Here is a 20,292-nt window from a genome sequence, read left to right as displayed (position 1 = left end):
GCAGGACACACACACACACACACACACACACACACACACACACACACACACACACACACACACACACAGACACACACACACACACACACACACACACACACACAAACACACACACACACACACACAAACACACACACACACATGGTCTCTGCTTTCTTAACAATGCTTGACATTCACATGCATTCAGACTCCTTTAGAACTCACACACACAAACCATTGCCCCCACTGAACTCCCTCTCTCCTCCTCACTCTCTTTTGCTCGTCCTCCCCCCCTCCACCTCCCTTGGTCTGCACCACATCAGCAGCAGCTGGAGAGTGCAGCATAACATTTCAGAGCTGAGCCGCTGAGGGCAGGGCAGGCAGATCAGCCCTGTGTGGGCCATCCAGCGGAGAGAGGGAATCTGCCCGCTAACTCTCTAACTCCCCCCCTCCACCCTCTCTCTCTCCCTTTCTCCCTCTCCTCTCTAGAGCTGCAAGCAGAGAAACAGCCAAGCTCCTCCTCTCCTGCCACTCAGGAACTGATGACAAGGCTCGGCTTTTTATTAGGAGAAGGGATCCCGGGTACGGCACGCATACCTATGGACGACAAGAATGAAAAGAAGGTATTTCATTTTCTTCCTCCCTCCCTCTTCCAACTCCCTCCCTCTTCCAGCAGAAGCTGCTGCCACTCCTGCTGCACACAGATAGAGAGATAGGAGAGAGAGGGTGAGGATGAGAAGCAGAGGGAGTTGTGACAGTGTAACAGAGGACTGGATCTTTTTGTTGCAGCTTGATTCATTCTTCCGTCTGTGCATTATCTTTGGACGGGGATTTAGGAGGCACCTCTGGGAATCATTTTTTTGGCACAAACAACGGTAACTGTCAAAAGTGTTTTTCTTTTTATTAGAGGTTAAAGACGTTCCAAAGAAAGTATCTGTATTTAAAAATGACTGCATGTACTTACATTTTAGTTCAAGATCCTCAGCATGGTGTGTACGTCTCCCACGGTAACTTGAGTGCTATTCCAGGGGCTCTTGAATGTGTAACAAGAGTGTCTGAGCTCAAGTCCAGAAATAGAGTTATGTTAGGTCTGAGCCTCAGTTTGTTTGGCTCCGCTAATTAAGCCTGTGCTGTGTGAAGAGCTGAGCAAAGCGCAGCACGCTACGCTTCCCTCATTCATCTCCTGCCTCGGACACATTTCGACATCAAACCCGCAATTCTGGGAACGTGAAAGACACTTGCAAAGTATCTTATGAGTGAAATTCATGAGTTGAGATGTCAAAAAAAGAAAAAGGAGGCTGACAGTGAGGGAGCGTAATGACTTTGTAACGTGTGTGTAGGTGTGTTTTCAGTTAGGGAGGAGTACATTACTGTCATCTGCGAGCAATTCTTCTTTCCTCCATACTGCTGTTTAACAACATTTTTAGCTCAGCGTGATGCTTTTAGCTCGACCTGAACAGTAAATTATTAAATGTAAGTAAGCTGTTTGGCTCTTCCTGTAACTTGTGAGGTGGCATCAGAGGTAGGCTGCAGCTTTAGGTTGAATATTGCAAAACCCACCGGCATGCTGTTGCAAAACAAAAACAAAAAAGGTAGAGAAAGGAAATTGTGTTGCTAAAATTAGTTTTCCCCAAGTTTTTAATGATGCCTTAAGTCATGCAGCATCCTTCCTGTTGGGCTGAACAAACATGCAGACCTTAAAGAGCAGACTATGTGAGTTCAGTTTCTGCAGGATTTATGACAAGCTCATTTAAAGATGAGCAGTGTAGTTGTTAGGGTGCAGATTTATTTTCGAGTTTCTACAGTAAATCATTTAGGAGTTCAGCTGTACTGTTTGAAATGTTTGTGGTGCTTGTCAGTGATTTAAATTGCAGTTTGTTTGAGGCAATACACAGCCTTGTGGTGAGTGCTGTTTGGGAACTATGGGTGAAAGTCCCTCAGGCAGCAAAAGCAGTTAGGTGAAGTGTGTAGTTGGCGTATGGAGGCTGAGAGTTGGTTTAATTAAATCTGCGTCTGTAGAGTAGTTTTAATTTGAGTACTTTATGTGGAAACACGTAGTGATTTATACAATGCACAAGCACTCCCCTGCTTTAACCAGGGTTCAAACGATCCAGAGCTGTAATATGGACAGTTCTGTTTGATATCTTTATGTCTATAAATAGAGCATTCAATCCGGGGAGAGTAAAGTTTGTTGAGATCTTGAACTCAATGTAAATAAAGTGTTACAACAAGGAGGAGAGGGTTCAAAGTGTACCAAGTGATAGTCAGGCCCTCTGTGGTGAGGAGCTGTTTGAAGGCTCCTCTTCCACTGGGACAAGGCTAACTCTCTTTGAGCTACAGAATATTGTGTGCAATCAGAATACAGTTTAGGGAAGATGGGAAACAGGACAAACCAGCTTTAATTTGGATTTCTCCGCTTGTCAGTTAGGTCAAAGATTCAGCTGCTGTACGGCTGTCAGACAGGCTGGATGGCATGAGAAAGGTATCCATTGTGTCACAACAAAGTAAAGACTTCTCCTCTTGTGAAATTCTCTTCAGGCTTATTTTGGGTCTTCCAGACACATGAGTGTGTAATTTTCAAGCCTTGCTCCTTTCACAGCGCTCATGCCCTTCGGCTTGTGTGTCATGCTCACACGTTGAAAGCCTTGTTTATTTGTGAGAGAAAGTTTTGCAATGCTTTCACATGATCCAGGTCAGATAGGCGATGAGCTTGAATCAAGTAATACTCTTCAGTTTTCTCAACTCTCCTTCCAAATAAGGCTGGAAAGTTATTTGTTGTTGTTGTAGTTAAAGCTGCTCATGCTGAAAAAATGTGAGTATATTGCCAGCTGTCAGTTTATATCGGGGTTGACTTCATACTTTATTGACATATTTGATTCATGGAGCACATTATTGTACCTTAACCCTTTTTTCTCCCCCCCCCAGTGCTCTGTGACTAGCCAGGGCATCAGCCCCTGCTCCACGCTGACCAGCAGCACAGCATCTCCCAGCACAGACAGCCCATGTTCCACGCTGAACAGCACGACCAGTCGGCCCCCTCTCAGCCGCTCCAGCCCCTGTGGGACCATCACAAGTCCCAGCTCCACACTTGAGAGCAAAGACAGCGGGATCATAGGTGAGAATCAATAAAGTCTTTAATCATGGCTGAATAGCAACTTTTATGCTACAGGAAAGACATGTAAGACTAACAGCTACCATGTCTTTATTTCAAGGTGTTTGTGAACTATAAGAGCCAGTGATGGACAAAGTACTCAGCTTCATTACTTAAGTCAAAGATTAGATACTCCTGGTAAAATATTACTCCAATACAAGTGAAAGTTGCTCTGCCAGATTATTACTTGAGTTAAAGTACTGAAGTACTCCCTTTGAAAAATATTTAAGTATTGAAAGTACTTCTTAAATCTCAAAACATTGCATTTTCACAAAGCATGTGTGCAGTCAAGATTGCATAGGAATACATTCTGTTACATCATGTTTATTTAGAAACCATTACTTGAAATCACTAAATCTATACCATGGAATAAAAACAGCAACTAAGTTACTCCAAGCACAAACAACTTAGTTTGAATTGTTCATCTGGAATGAAACAAATGTTACGTAGCTCAATACACTTTCTCAGGTTGGACAGTGAATGTTGGCCCTGGGTGCTCAGGTGGAGAATTATAGCCATCATTACCACCTCTAAATGAATTGCCTGATCTGAGGGAAATTTGCTCTGTGTTTGCTCCACGTTCAAACAAGGGATCAGATTTCAGAAAAGAGAAAGAAATTCATGAGCTGACGTCAAAGCAAAAGTAGTGAGTAACTAGAGCACTGATAGAAATGTAGTGGAGTAAAAATTAATCCGTATCCTCAAAAAATAATACTCAAGTAAAGTACAGATACTCAAAAAATGTACTTAAGTACAGTACTCAAGCAAATTTACTTTGTTACTGTCCACCACTGATAAGAGCACAAGAAGACAGTGCTGTATGAGCACGTCCTGATTTTTTGTTGAATGTTCCCAAAGCTGTCAACACATAACTTACCTTTTGTCTAAGCCATTCCTTTTTTGTTGCACTTAGTAGCAAATTAATGTAACAATGTCATGAAGAAACCACAGAACAGTCTGCTAAACAGAATATAAATATGCCAGGGGTGGAAATAATGAAACTATTTTATTGTAAAATAATGTCTATCTTTGGAGCAGTTAGTCTTAAGCTTGCAGGATAATGCAGATACCAAACAGACATAAAGTATGCTCTGGACTGCCCGTCAAATAGTTTCTAACTGACTTCACTGCATTTTAAAATCACCTGTGGTGCCTTTGCCAGAATAGTCAATAACCATGCCAGGGATGCCTGTATTGAGCCAAGTCAACTGCAGATCCAGAGGGGAACTCGGCACAGCAAATCAATGGAGTTAAGAGTGCTGGCATCCAATCTCAGAGTAATGACAAAAAAATGCCAGTTTACCAGTGGCTCCATCACTAGCTGGGTTGGACAAAAGAACAACATAACAAAGGCTCTGCTGTTCCCTCAGAATTTTTTTTTTCTTTTTAACATTTTCCTGCATTATAAACAGTTATTGAAGTATTTATGTTAAGCTCTCCCACTTCTGATTTCCAGTCTGAGAAATGTTACCTCATGTTACCTCCTCTGATTTAGCAAGAAGTCTCACTTTGGTGGCGTCACTCATTCATCCTTTTGTGAAACCCATCGGATTTTCAGTTGGACTGAATAGCATTTGTGTCAGGTTGTATATATCCTCCACAGTGTGTCAGTTATTGGCTTTGCATAGAGCTGTTCCGGTACGAGAGAGCATTGAGGTGACAGTTGCCACAGTTAGAGGTTGTATTATATCTCTAGTAATAGCGCTGTAAGACATCTGGGGATTTATATAAGCTGACAGGAATGTGGCATAGTCTATTGATATATTAATCCGTCTGCTGTTTCTGCTCGCATAGCTTTCAGTAGCTATACAAATGCTAGAGATTCATTCTGAAAATGGCTTTTGAACATTTGTGTTTATGATTCAATGCCAAATTGTAACCATATGATCCTGTAGCTCTCTTTGGTTGAACTTAAATCATATCTTAAAGCACTTTTGGTTGATTTTGCGCAGTGTCAGCAGCTAGGAATGAGCTTTAACCATTTTCTCTCCCTTGTGTGAACCAACTATGATATCACACACGTCATGCCTATTTAGGTGCCTGATTGTTGCCATAAAAAGCAATTCATGCCAAAGCCAGATCCATCGTATCATAAGTTGGATTTCTGCAGAGTTGATTATCATGAGTCAGTCATTCCGTCCCCCCAGGGCAATATCATAGCTAGCTGCTAAAAAAATTATGGAAGCTTGATGTAGTATCTCCTAGCATAGAGCACTGACATGCTGCCACCCAGGATGATGCACACATGTGTTGTAGAGATGCTCTGCTTGTCTCAAATCCAGATTTATTTTACGGAAAACTTACACATTGTTGAAGTTGGTCTACAACATCACGTCGAATGGCCTCTTTAGGACTGTGCAGGAATGGAAAAGAACAAAGCTATGTTGTGTCCATAAGTCAGATTCCAGCCTGTGATTAATGTTCTTTGGTCTTTGAAGTCTGAGTCAGACTCTGATTACAAAAGCACATTAATTTGGCTTTGTATTACGTTAAAAGCTCCTTAATGGAATTGGGGAGATTTTGCAATGTCTTAACATTTTCATCAAAACAGCTCCCAGAGGAGTTCAGTGTAGATGGGGGTATAACACCCCAGCTGGATAAGACCTAAAAAACAGCTCTGTGTAAGGTCAAATGATAACCCCTAAAGCCATGCTAAGAGCAGAGGTATATGTGGACATAGTACATGAGATTATCATGAATTACTTCGCATTCGTTCAGGTCAACAATGCAGCAGTCAAAAGGTCCAGGATGTGATCTATTGATGTAACTGATGATGCAACGTGCTGCAGCATTATGAAATCCAGATTAGGCATATGTGATGCAAACACAGCCAGCTGGCCAGTCAGTTTCAGTTGTCAGACTCGTACTGATGTTTCTGTGTCCAGCTGCCTGTCAATATGTAGCTTTGGCCTTCCACTTGTCTTTTCATATTCTGTGGTTGGGTAAGCCTGAGGGAAGATTAAAAGATTTGTTGTCATTTTTGGAAAATACCTGTTTGATATCAAACGTACAGAAACTCACTCTCCTCCATTCAGGGTTGATTTGAGTTTTCTTGCACAGTATAGCATTCAGTCCCTGTCGGTGTTACATGCTTTTGGATTCTTCTACTGATGATCTGTGAAAAGACAATCAAAGAATCTGGGCTCGGAAAAAGATTTTTACAAATTCATGCAATCATAGCTTTCATTAGTGTAAGCAGACTGTCTCAGCAATAAAAATGCAGGTGGTGAACAGTGTTGATAAGGGCTCTGAGGGAAAGCAGGGAGTTATTCAAATTTAAAAGTTCCATTACAGCTCAGTATCTCAGCAGAGATGAAGACAGATAATGTTCCTAGCACACAAGGAATCTAACACTCACATTTCTTGCCACTTACCCTCATCTTACCTCCCTCACTTGCCTCACTCTAATCCGCTCTGGGTTTTCATCTCCTCGCAGCCACCATCACTAGCTCCTCGGAGAACGATGACCGCAGCGGCTCCAGCCTGGAGTGGAGTAAGGATGGCAGCCTGAGGGGCAGCGGGCGCCATGGCCTGGCGCAGTGTGTGCGGGCTGACACCTGCTCTCCTGTGGCCGAAGAGGACTCCAACAGCGCCACAGCTACACCAGCCGACACCCCATCCAGGACAGACCAGCAGAACAGCTTATCAGCAGGGGCACCACAGCCTCCAAGTCACTCGCCTGAGGGACCCATTCCATATCCGCCACAGACGACTTCATCTCTCATGATGCCGAGGCCAAACTCTGTAGCAGGTAAGAGCTCGCTGATTTCCAGCTCGTGACATCTGGATGTCTTCTGTGCAGACGAGGGAGAGGAAGATTTCTGTTAACCTTTCCTCAGCATACATTTAGCATTACAAGAAACATTTGACTTCTTCTTGTAGCCTAGTAACATTTTGTTATGCTGACAGAAAAACTGACTCTCTGTGTTTCGGTATCTTCAAGCATTGCATTGCCAGTCAGATCAAGATCCGAATGCTGAGATACTGCCTGTGCCCGAGGCTGACAAGTGTTGTGTCATTTCTAGTCCAAGGCAGTGACACACAAATGGCAAATAAATGTGGAGATAAATAGGCAATGAGAAGTATGGGTTTTTCAGAAGCCAGGTATCAGTGAGCAGCGGGGTTAAAGGCAGAGGTTGGGATTAGCCAGCTGTTGTGTATTGTGCCTCAGCCCTGCCCTGCCATGTTGGACTCAGGCGTGAGCCACCGTCTGGCTGATCTGTTCTGCATTCCTGCCCTGGAGCCTCTATGTTATTGCTCAGCTCACCATATCCACACAGCTGTCACAGTTGTTGATATCTTCTCGCTACCCCCTTTTCTCCCTCTGTCTTCCCCCCATTTCCATCCCCAGATCCCCCTCACACTGCATCTCTCTGTTTTTGCTGTTGCTGCTTTTGACCTTTGCCCTGTTGATATTAGGAACCCATAAGTTTGAAGTCTTCTTTAGAGGTTAGTTTTGACCATGTTGATGCAAGCTCCAACAAAAATCAAGCTATAACTAAAAGCCAGTGTTGATCTAATACTTGAGAACTTCAAGTGTTATGTGATCAGCTGTGATGTACTTCGATGATTCACTGAGGACAGATGTTGGAATCAAATGTGTTATTAAAATGTAAAATCACAAGCAATTTAGTCTCCTCCCTTACATGCAACCATATGCTACTTATCTTGCTTTGTACCCAGGGGAACATGCTGCACATGCTTGCTGTTATGTTGACAACATGCTTGAAATAACAGCGATATAAAAGTACTGGAGATGTGTTTACAGCGGTACACTTAAGTGTGTGTAGTATGTAAAAGGTAGAGTTCAATAAGTCATATAGATAAAGCACTCTCCAATGGAAGTGAAGACTGTTTGTTGGTGAGCGTAACACAGTTTGTGGAGCAGATGAACTGCACATCACACTGCACTGTAAAAGCAGACAACTCCATTATTGAGGAGAAATCACACAAATTGTAAAAGCAGGGACGAGCTCAGCAGAACCGGAGAGGAGGAGTCGTAAAAATATAAGTGCACTCTGGTCAGATCAACGGCCAAGATAAAGATGAGTCAAAGTAAGAAGAAAAAAAAAACAATCAGTGTGGGGCAGCAAACAGAACACCGGGCTGTTGACAGAGCAGACAGAATAGAGAATCTAAGACAATGCTTTTTGTTGAGAATGAGTAACTTGACAAGGTATGATTCCCCCCCTTCACCTGTAAGCTACAGCTGCAAATGTTAAACTGTAAGTGCTTGAACACTCTTCCAAAAAGTGTGTCCCTTGGGTTTGACCATGATGAAATACAGTAACCATTCACTCTGGTCTGATGCCACATCAGTGTTTTCTCTCTTGATGACACCAAGTTCAGTTTCCTCTACAGTTCAAACACACTTATTGTTTGCCTTAAAGCTGGGGTTGGTAGTCAGATTGAGATACACTTTTTGTTATACTGGTTGAAATGATCTTTATGTCCCGATGGCAATCAGTTCAATCAGGAGAGACACAATTTAAATATTAACGGTTATTTATTACAACTGAATAAAAGATGGAACTTGACAGAAATCTTTCGCGTAAGGATTCTATGGGGATAATGTCATGAGCGTAGGATGCATGAATTTGGCAGCTGAAGAAATCCCCCTAAAGTCCAGACACTGGTGGTGGTGGTGGTGGTTGATGATCCTAGGAATTGAAGACTTGCAGGGACCAGGTGGAGATGGGGAGGTGGAGGGGTGCGCACCATTCATGCAAGAAGGAACTAGCAGGAGAGAGAGACACATTTAAAAAGACAGCAGAGAGTTGACAGGCTGACGATAAGGGCGTGGCACTGAGCTATTGGATGACGCCGCTAGTGATTAGTCAATGACCGCTCCGGAGCATGCAGCTTGAAGCGGGTGAGCTATTGAATGAGGGAGAGAGAGTTAAACAACTGCTGTGATTGCTTTTTAGTCTTCCTGTCTGAGCTTTCGCTAGAGCTACATTACATAATGTATTCTTTAAAAAGAGTGAAAAAAAGCCGCTTTCTACAGCCGGAGTTAACCTGGGACAACACCTACCAATCCCTGCCATCAGGAGCCAAATTATGAAACCAATTAAATCTCGTCCTGCCGTTCTGCCCACCTCCTGTGCGTACATTTCATGTTTGTTTATGTTTTTAACTTTCACCATGATGATGTTTTGGTGTTTTCTTTCCGCTGAGTGAGACATGAGTTGACGTAGTGCAAAACACAAACGATGTGCTGAGGACCGGTTTTGAATCAGTCACGAGTCATGGAGTCCTGAGGAAATGCTACATTCAAATTCATGCTAGTTTTCTGTGAATACAAACCCCAGCTTTAATCCCCAAACAATTTCCAACAAGTCATCACCAACATATCTGCTGGGATAGTTTGCTCCAGATTGTTTGAAGATGAAAAAGGAGTAGGGTCTGGAAATGACAGCCGAACAAATAATGCATGATTCGTTCATGTCGTTGCCTATTTATGGTTACCACACATTGTGCACTGCTTTTACTTAACGTTTTGTTTCTACATCCCACACTGGAATATGTGCCCTCAAGTGAATACAAATAGTGAATGGCATTGTGGTGATTATGCTTGTTTAGTGGCCCTGCTATTGTTCCATGATTCCACACTCTTTAACATCCCACCCGCTAACATAAACCTGAACAGCACAGACACACACGCGCTCGTAAAGCAAATAAACCAGGGAGTTGTTTGCTTGTTTATGTGCGCTGGTTTGCGTGTCAGCGCCCGCGTGCTCGTCTCCCTCGGCGCTCCAAGAGTTTATGGGCTGATGTCATAGTTATGCAGTGTTGCCCTCTAGGGACCTGCAGAATTCACACCTCAGATTTTTACGCTGCGTGGCAGAGCCCTTGGAAAGGACATCAAGGACGTGGTGAGACAGCTTCATTTATGGTCCCGACCAAAGTGAGGCAATGTCACTTTGTGCAAGGGAGGCTGCTTCTTCTCGGTTAATGCTCAAGGAAATTGTATTCAATAAAGAATAATGATTCTAGAGAAGAAATTACTGAAGCAGGAAGGAGCTAAATGGGAAGGATCCCATTGTACAAAACAAACAAAATTGCATTCATCATTAGTGAATTCACTCTACGGGCCAGAAGCTCTGCAACTTTTTTCCATTGTTGGCTCTGTATGCCAGCAGATTAAATAACAAAGTGTTTGCTGGGAATACTCATTAACGTTACTCATAGACAGTAAATAAGGACACAAACATCCAGCCTTTAAAGACCTGATTCACAGATTTCATTTGCTTTAAAATACTGTATATATCAGCTGTAGAGATTACTCCACCGTAAGACTGCCTCCACTACATTTCTCACTTTTATGACACTCTGCTTCCCCTCAAACTTAATGATCTATGTGGTCCTGCAGGCAATTAATACACATCTCAACAGAAGATAGAGTCGGTATGTTGTCATCATGAGGTGTGAGTAAATATCTTTCATGCTATGCTCTTGGGATGAGAGTCGGCACCTCCAGGTCTGATAAATGCCACTCCGTTTGAAAATAGTGGATTGTTCCCTTTGGGTTAGATGAGACTTCTGCTCCAAATGAGTTCGGTCTTGTTGACAGGTTGAGAGTAAGATGGGGTATGAGTTCCCCAGGCTCATTTAAGTGAAGAGGGCTTTGACTCAGATCTTGTACTGGACTGTTGCAGTGATGAGGGTGTCAATCTGCATTCTGATTATCTACGGGTGTAAGCATAGAAGCAACTAAAAAGGCATATCAAAGATTGAAACAACAAAAATTAGTTTTTTCAGATCTCCAAGGCATAGTGTAGACAGCTCAGAAAATGATTCTCTGAAAGGGTCTGGGACTACCTCCTATAGCTGAGTTATTTAGTGAGGGGGTTGTTGACCCTGTGGTGGAATCAGAACATGCTGGAGGAACGTATTTACTTGACCTGTTCTGGGAACACCTGTAGGATCCCTCAGGGAGAGCTGGAGTGTGTGTGGCCATACAGAGGAAAGTGTGGGCAGCCGTGCTCAACCTGTTTTGACACATTGACTGTGTTGTGTAGGAAATAGAGGGATGAATGGATAGATTTGCACATTCTTTAATTTATGTATCAATTGACTTTGTTGTATTTTATTGAACAGCTACAACAGAGAGTTCACAGAAACACAAAGCTGCAGAGAGTTGCAGCACAAAGGCTAATATTTAGTTCAGGCAACGTGGACTTTGTCCATCTGCCTCATGCCAATCATCAGCTGTGTAGCTGGGCCTCTGGCATGCAAGCTATGTATGTAAAAGGAATGTCTGCATGTTACCTAGAAGTGTCATTTGCACTTCCTTGGTGATTAAATATCCATTCTGTGGCTGCCCCAGCCTCATGGCTGCTGTGGGATCTCAAGCAGCACTATGTGGACTTGCATGTCCTGTAGCAATTTGCACAAACGCTGGCTTGCAGCACCTGTCACCACAGACAGAGCAGAATTTAGATGTCTCTTTAGGAGCAGTTTGTAATTGTATCATTAGTTTGTTGTGTCAGGAACTGTCTGGGCCACCATTCCTCAAGGAAAATATTTTCTGTCGCTACTTTCAAGCAGCATTCAAACATTTTTTGGCATGGGCAGCCCCAAAGGCAACACAGGCATTTATCATAAGTTTAATTTTCAGAATATACCTTGTTGTAAAGGTCACAGCTGACCACATGCAGGGGCTTTGTGGAATTGATAGAAAGCACAACAAATATGCTTGCCCTTTTTTCCTTTGCTTCTTTATGTTTCAAAGATCCTACATATATATAACAAACGTGACCTTACTGACCTTATCCCTTACACAAGCCAGCTCATTCAGTTTAAAATGTGTAATCTTTAAAGAAATGTGTTATGATAAACATTGGAGAGGGTGAAAAGCTGAACAAATGTTCTTGCATGTAAGCCCCAGTGACTGTTAAAAACATGGACGTAGTCTCGGTGTTGTCATTTATGGATGTCTACAAAGACAAGTCCAAAGATGGTGGTCACCATGTTGGAAATACTGACTGCAACTAACTTCTGGCTAATCTATAGAGGTGGAGCCGAGGCCATAGTGTTGCTGCCTGGTAAACACCAAGCGGCAACCTCTGGTCTCAAACTATGAAGCCCATTCGGAAGTGTTATAAACTGCAATTCATCAAGAATCTGCTTGAGGCTGACTGCAGAAACACCCGAAACTACATAGACACCAATTCAAAAAATCTAGGATCTTTGCAGCATTAATAAAAATGTTTACAGCCTGGTTCAAAAAACGGCTTGGCTACAGTAGCTAATCTCTCTATTGGCACACACTGTCCGGGGGGTGAATTTTTTTCTAACACAACAGTTCAGAAGATATTAAGATTACAAGTTTTTGCCCAAATAAGGACATGACTGACTTGACTCCCGGTCGGGAACACATAGCTGTTGGCTAGGAGGCTCAAACTCCGCCTCTTTACATTACACTATGACTGGTTGAGATCCGCATTTCCAATATGGCTGCCGCCGTCTATTGGCTTTAAAACAGAGCTCAGGAACAAATGGGTGACGTCACGGATACTACTTCCATTATTTATACAGACTATGATAAACACCTACAATACGGCCACCTGTCCGTCAAATCGGACATGCCCTTAGTTATGTCTCATTATGCTAAACTTTTGACTTCGATATAATCAAAACAGATGAGTTACAGGATTAATAATTATCATGAAATATTAAAGGTATAGAGACCAAAACCCTTTTTTAGTGCCAGCTTTAAATATTATTGATTCTGATGAAAAAAAGAAGCATTTTAATCTGGGCTTTGGGATTTCCTCGCTTTTGTTGCCAGCCTCAAGTGGACACTTGTGGAGCTGCGGCTTTCTTCACTTCCACACTGGCCTCAGTTTTTCGTTGTTTTGGAGGATGAAGCTTGCTTACAACACAATCTACTTTTTAAATAGGTAACAATATTTCCCTTCACGCGTCTTTGACACCCTTCCCTGCCAGGCTTCATCACACTGAAGTAATAACAATTCTGTTTTTGAGGCATTCGTGCAACGCTTTTTAAACAGGCCTACAGAGTCAAAGGGCCATATTAGTTCTGGCCACTGGAATTCCCTGGTTTTGAAACTTCAGCTTGAGCTGCTTGTGGTCGCGTTTCTCAGACAGGGAGATTGAGTTGGGGTCATTGTGGCTGAGAAATGGTGCCACAGTGCATCTGAGGTGATTTCTATTTAACAGAGCTTTGTGCTGTGAGTCATGTTTGAATTCAGGACTCAAATAAATATGTGTGAGTACTCAGAAGTCCTCTCTTCTCCAGGTAAAACTTTTGCATTGTGATAATTCCACAAATGAAAATGAGTCCAGGATCTGATGTCAGACTGTCTCTTGACCTAATGCTATAGAACATTTACAAGAAAGCCCAAGGAAATGTTGCCTCTCTATCAAAAACTCAGACAACAGTGACATCTGTGTTTTATTAGGAGGGCATAAAGTCATCCCCACCTGCTCCATTTGACCACAGTCTGTTTATCATGTTTGCAAAGGTCAGGCAGTAAAATTGAAGTGACATCTTTCAAACTGCTACAGTGCTGTAGCAGGAAAAGGTTTTGGCTTATTAAATTTGATAGTCTGTGTTCTCCCTGTAGTATTAGGACAGGGTGGCATGACGTAATGCTTTAATCTGATATGCTGTAAGCTCATCTCCTCTCTGGCTGTTTTTAGACAATGGTGTCTGCTGTTATTTTGGACCATGTCATCTTGTTTTTGTGAGTGATTTATGATGTCTGCAGGTAGCCATGGATTTCTCCTTTGCCTTCAGCTCTACATAAAAGTGGATCTTTTCAGTAAGAGATTAAAAAGGAAGCAAAAGACAAAAACAAAACCGATTCATGAGCTCCAGCTGTGGAAAGGTCACAGTGACATCTTTTACAAAGTCCACTCTCGGTGCCTCGATGTCACAGCAGGAGCAAAGTAAAAACCATTGCAGAGATCAATCTGCCTGGGTTTTTTAAGGAGCCATTTAATATTCCTCTCAGTGGCACTCCATCGACAGATCACAATTTGCTGCCGAACGCCCAATCTCAAAGGGACAGCGTGTTCGTAACTACTCTCTGTCACCACTGAGCCATCTGGCTATACTTGACTGTCATTGAGAATTATGTAAGACCTGTTGAAAAACTACACAAACTAACTCTTAAGAGCATATCTGATCTCTTTAGGTCTCATTCCTCCATAGCTATTGATCAGTGCAGAGTTTCATCAGTTATCTGGCTTCTTTTTCAAGTTGTGCATTGCTTTTCTAGAGTAGCTAGTCCTATATTTGGAAGCTGCTTTTTCTTTTTGTGCTTTCAGGTTTATACAGTATGGGCTACAGTTCTATCCTCTAACTACTTTTATTCCAGGCTTGCTAGAGCTACAACAGCCTGTTGGATGGTTCCCCCCTTGTGTTCAGTCTGAGATACCTCATCAACTGTTACATGATCATTCAAGTTTACACAGACATGCTTCCCTCAGAATAAATTGTATTAACTTTTGTGATCTCCTAACTTTAAGATCAATATTCAATGTTGTCTAGTACTTAAGTCTTAAGATTAATTATTGATTGTAATGACAAAGAAGTGATGCCACAATCCTCCTGTAATGAGCGCTGACATATTTTGTATTTGGAGTTAGAATCTGTGCAGTGGGGATCAGCTCTCAGAGAAGTCCTTTTCTCTCTTTTTTTTAAGTGACTTTTCAGGCATTGTTGCCTTTATTAAACTGGACAGCTGAACAGAGACAGGAAATGTGGAGATTAGAGAGCGGGGTAAGACATGTAGCAAAGAGTCATGGCTGGGAGTCAAATCAGCAATAACCATGAAGAGGACTGCAACCATAGACTGTATAAAATATGGACGTAGTATCCGTGACATCACCCATCTGTTTCTGAAGCGCTGATTTGAGGCCAATCGGCGGCAGCAGCCATATTGCTGCTGTCGAGCGATTGTGGCGTAAAGAGGCGGGCTTTGAGCCTCCTAACCAAGAGCTACAGTGTTCCCGCCTGTCAATCAAGTCAGCTGTGCCTCTCATTGAAGACTTGTAATCTCAATATATTTGAAATTGCTGCGCTAGAAAAAAATTCACCCCCTGATCGAGTAATGAGCTATTCAGTCTGCACTCGTCTTTTGTACCAGGTTGTAAACATGTTTATTTCTGCTGTAAAGATCGTCTTTTTTTAATTGGTGTGTATGTGGTTTCCGGTACTTCCTGAGCCAGCCTCAAGCGGATCCTCAATGAACTGCAGGTTTTAGCACTTCCGCATTGGACTCATATTTTTAGACTGGAGACTGCCGCTTGACTGCAGCATCAATACATAGGGTGCATGCTTAAACTGGTGCCCCCTTATAGCTGTATTGGTCTCGCCCCTTTCGTTAGCCAAAACACATTTTTAACTCACCAATGAAACAGCAAAGTTCTCTCAGGTTGGCACAGACCATAGTGTAGCAGCTTGACTCTTGTGCTAGGTTTTGTTACAGTTCCTCTTCCTGTTCCCTTAGCTCTGAACTACTCTGGAGCGGCAACTTTTAACTGAGCTAAAAACTATGCAGTTATACTTTTTCCCTCAAAAATAAACACTTGGACATAAATCAACATGATATGAGATAACAATTATGACAGACACTGTGTTTGAGAAAATTATCTCAGACCCATGTCCCATCTGTAACCATGGAGGAGGCAACCTAATGACTTCTACTGCAGCCATTTAATAGGGAGAGCTCTACATTTTTGGCTTCACTTTAAAGGAGCTGTTGTGTTGTCCATAGTTTTGTATAGTATATAGACCAAATACTTGCAAATCTAATGATTTGCTAGTCTTCCTCAGCTGTACTCTCCCTGCATCTGTGTGATGTCAGAATAAGCAGAAAGGATTTCCTCACTGGGAAAGTGAGGACAGCCCATAAGGCAGGAAAATGAATCAGGAAGACGGGGACATTTTGGTACACCACTAGCAGAGTTGACAAACTTGGTGTCATAAGGAGAAGAAACTTGTTTTATGAATTCATGTTTTGAAAATAACTTTTGCCTACATGTGATGTGTGAAATGTTTTTTTCCGTGACTTACTTTACACATAGAGTTTCAGTTTAAAAATTATTCCCAGAACTTTCTTCCGCACTTCAAAAACTGACTTTCTGTCTTTTCCTTACAATGTGGTACAATAGTTACAATGAATCACAAACTTAAACTAAAGGCTAAAAGGTGAGCAAGGTGATGGGAGCTCTGATTGTATTCAGCGGTAAAGGGGAGAGCAGAGTCAGGTCAAGGAGATAAGGGGGCAGTGGTTGGAGCAAAGGAAATCAGGCTCACTCTCTGGTCTGTCATGGGAAGCACAGAGCTGAAGGATTCAAAGGGCAGACCTGCCTGAGGAAAAAAGAATCCCATTTTCTTCAGAATACAGTCTTGACACATTGATGCAGCTTCAAAGTCACTGCAAGCACAGACTTCAAGGTATCAAATGTACGTTTTATCAATGAGTAAGGTGTGCAAGAATAGGAAGGAATCTGAAGAGTGACAAGGGAGAAGAGGAATGGAAGAGGGGGATTGAAGTGATAGGATGCCTTCCTGTGGGAATGCTCTGCCAAGAAAGAATTTGGGAATTTTGGCTTAGTAAAAAAGAAAAGAGATCATGTTGGAGGACACATGTCTACTGACACAAATGAAGGGTTTGGAGTATTTAGGCTACTCAAAAGACAAAGTGAGAGTTACCTTAAGCTTTTGTCAAAAGGACCCATGGGCAGAAAAAAAGTGTGGGGTGTGAAATGAGGCTCACTTTGGTTTTCTGGTCCCCCACTTTAAGTCCAAAAATCAGAGTTGGAAAAGCAGCATGTGAGTATTCAGCTTAAGGGGTGATTTGCTGCATATGGTTGATTCTCTGTCCATCTCCTCTCTCCCTCTCTCTTTCACACTTCTCCTTTGCCCCCACACCTACTTCCCCGGGTGTCTGTGTTATATTCTTTCATGTTCTCATTTCTAATTCTACTCTTTCTGCCTCCTTTTCACATGCCTCTTTCTTATCCCTCGCCCTGCTCCAGCCAGGATCATTGATTAATACTACAGCAGCTCCCCATTAGAGACTGTAATCAGCCACTGGAGACCAGATCTCTTGGTTTTTCCATTTATTATTCCTCTAATTCACTCCTTTCTCATCTCTGACTGCTGCGTGCTCACCAAGTTTTTTTTGCGTGTGCATCCAAATGCATGCAGCACATAGACAGAGTTGAATGCATTTGTATAACAAATGTAAGGAGGATGACTTTCAGTGAGCGTTACATTCATTCAGCGAGCGCCTCATGCTGCGGATGCTGTGACTGGTTGAGCGCTGGAGAGGGGCAGCCAAACCCTCTGCTCTGCAGCTGAATGCTGCCAGTGTGCCTACATGGGAGCACTGGGGCAGAGGAATCGCTTTTGTGTCCTCAGTGAGCTCATCGACTGGGAGCACTCTCCAGAGATTTAGCTAAGGGTCTGCCTACTCGTCTGTATGCCTGTCCTGGGATATATTCATGCTTGGGACAAGGGGAGGGATTTGAGATTTCCCACTGCCCATCCTGGCTCGGCTGTTTGATGTAAGTACCCAGGCTGTGCAGTTTAAAAGTCGTCTATTAGTGCTGTATAGTTCAGCACTCGCTGACACCACATTGTGTTCACCATTATTTTTTACTCAGTGTGGTCAAGCTTAACTATGTCCATTATGGTTAATAGTGAAAGCACCATCCGCTGCAGTAAAAGTAACCATAAGGGCCTTCTTTTCAAAGCAGTCAAAGTTGTATTGAGGATGGCCGCTTCCCCCAGTCACTGTTGTCAGCAGATGGGTTTTAATTAGTGGGACATTCCAGAGAGAAAGTTAGCGACCAAGTGATGGGCAGAGAGGGAGTGAAGAGAAGAGTTGAGTGCTTGTGACAGTCTCTCTCAGCCAGGGCTGATGAAGTGGAGAGCAGAGGCTTTGCTCTTCAACAGGACCAAGAGAGCATGGATCACCATGGTGATAGTATTGTTAGGCAGTGAAAAGCAATTGCAAGAGAGACCTTGTAATTTGAATGCACATCTTTCTAATGTTTATAGACTACGCTCATTCTAAGGAGAAAATAATTCATTTTCTACAAATGAAAATAGCATTAACAGTCATTTGGATCCACCGCTGTACTCAGTTCTGTTCTTAGATTGTTCGTGAATCTGCAAATCTTATCTGCTCTGCATTATGTTGCTGAAATTAGAATGAAACTTCCCGTAATTACAAAAAGCCAGACAGTCAGACTAATTTATAAGCAATTTTGTAGTGCAGCTACAAAGTGGAACATTTCTGTATGTCTCTTGATTTGCTATTTCCGCAGTATGTTTCAGAGGGTTAAAGGTAAACTGCCAACTCTGTACACCCCAGTGGTTGTATTGTGGGGACAGACCTCTCACATTTTTTCTTTGTGTGTGTGTGTGTGTGTGTGTGTGTGTGTGTGTGTGTGTGTGTGTGTGTGTGTGTGTGCATGTGTGTGTGTGTGTGTGTGTGTGTGTGTAGCTGTCAGCTCAAATCAAAGAAAACAGAAGCAGTTCTGTCTTGACTCAGGGACACTGTTATTCCCACCACTACAGTAAACTGGTACCTGCACATATTGCCCCGAGCAACTTACAAATGTCAGAGCCACTGACATGCCTCTTCCTCACTCATGTTTTCTCACAGATGCCATGTGCAAAAATACATTTTCTTGCATCTGTCTTACTCTATGTTTTTATACTTTCCCCTCTTGATTTGGTCAGGAAAGCCCAGTCGAGGTTGAAGATATTTTCACCCTCTTCACTCTCTGTTTGTTTTTTTTCTGTGTCAACAGCAACAAGTTCCACTAAGCTGGAAGACCTCAGCTTTCTTGATGAACAACGCAACACCCCACTGCGGACATCCATTCGCCTCCCATGGCATAATACGGGAGGAAGGCCGCCTCAGGACTCTAAAGGTGACGGCTTTTTACATTTTTGATGAACTCAAGGGAAAACACCCAATATCCCTTCATCAACCAATGAACTGATGCAGAGAAATGCCTTACGAGCTTTCACAAATTTAATTGGATTATAATTATTAGAAAATGATAACAAACAATTGATTTGAACTAAAATTCAGTCTCCTGCACATATTTACCTCCAAAGTTTCAATCATGCTGGGTTAGGGTTGCAAAGGGGATGAACATTTCCAATAAATTTCCATGGGAAGTTAAGCTGGGGAATTTTGGAAATATTCCAAATTGGAAACTTTTCACAGGAATTATGGGAATTTGTGGGTATTGAGTGTAATTCAATGGAAAGGTATCATATCCAAGCATGAATATTTGTTTTGTTAAAGCAGACATCCAAAATAATACAATTAAAGCAGTTTTATTTGTAAGTAGAACTTTATCATGCGTTAAATATTTTATTGAACAATCAATTATTTCACAGAAGAACAAAAACATGAATGTTGAGTTTAATATTACTCATCCCCCTGACTCAACTCATTCAAAAATTAACAAAAATGCAATCCCAACAAAGTCCCATTCAAAATGTTAAATGAAAAGAGCCACTCTCCCTCCAAAAAAGTCCCATTCAACATGCAAATAAAAAGGCATTTTCACCCAAGCATCTCAAGCCTAGCCTCTGCAGGATTCTAGAAATCATCTGTGCATGTGATGGAGGAGTGGTGTCAATAGCCCTGCAGTAAGCAATGTGCTATGTGCATGTGATTGAGGACTAGCATAGATATTCAACTGTACTTGCATGAAATCTGATTGTTTTAGTCAGGATTATGCTAAAATATATTTTCCCTAAGTATATATTTATGTTCCCTGTTAAGAGCCAACCTTCAATTTAGTAAATTCCTGGTTTATTCCCATGGAAAGTTTCCTATTTTGGATTAATTTGCTTCACCAGCCTTTTTTAGTTATATTTCCAGTCTTTCTGAGAGAAATCGCAAAGAGTGAATATTTGATAAGAACATGAATAATTTAAGTTAACATCATTGGATACCTTAACTGTTTAACCCTTTTACCCTTCCACATTTCCTTCAGAATAAAGTTGCCTGGATTGCATCAATCTAGTGAAGTTATTTTTTGCATATATAACTACTTTTGGAACTGTCCATGTTGTTTCAGACTGTTTAATATTCACATGCATAAATGTAGTTTTGCATTCATGTCAGGGATTTCAACAGATTTGAGCCACT

General features: G+C 42.1%; 1 protein-coding gene across 1 annotated transcript in view; it reads left to right on the top strand.

Moving 5' to 3' along the window:
- The window catches only part of tanc1b (tetratricopeptide repeat, ankyrin repeat and coiled-coil containing 1b), a 128,998-nt gene that overhangs the window by 76,455 nt on the left and 32,251 nt on the right, over positions 1 to 20,292 (top strand). Inside the window, 4 exon segments of the mRNA XM_034694453.1 lie at positions 469 to 602; positions 2,905 to 3,094; positions 6,567 to 6,881; positions 18,932 to 19,054. Of these exon segments, the coding sequence (XP_034550344.1) occupies positions 469 to 602; positions 2,905 to 3,094; positions 6,567 to 6,881; positions 18,932 to 19,054 (762 nt within the window).

The sequence above is a fragment of the Notolabrus celidotus genome, chromosome 10 (genome assembly GCF_009762535.1).
Source record: "Notolabrus celidotus isolate fNotCel1 chromosome 10, fNotCel1.pri, whole genome shotgun sequence".
Taxonomy (NCBI): domain Eukaryota; kingdom Metazoa; phylum Chordata; class Actinopteri; order Labriformes; family Labridae; genus Notolabrus; species Notolabrus celidotus.
The sequence above is the reverse complement of the archived record's forward strand: the minus strand, read 5'-3'. Positions and strand labels throughout refer to the sequence as shown.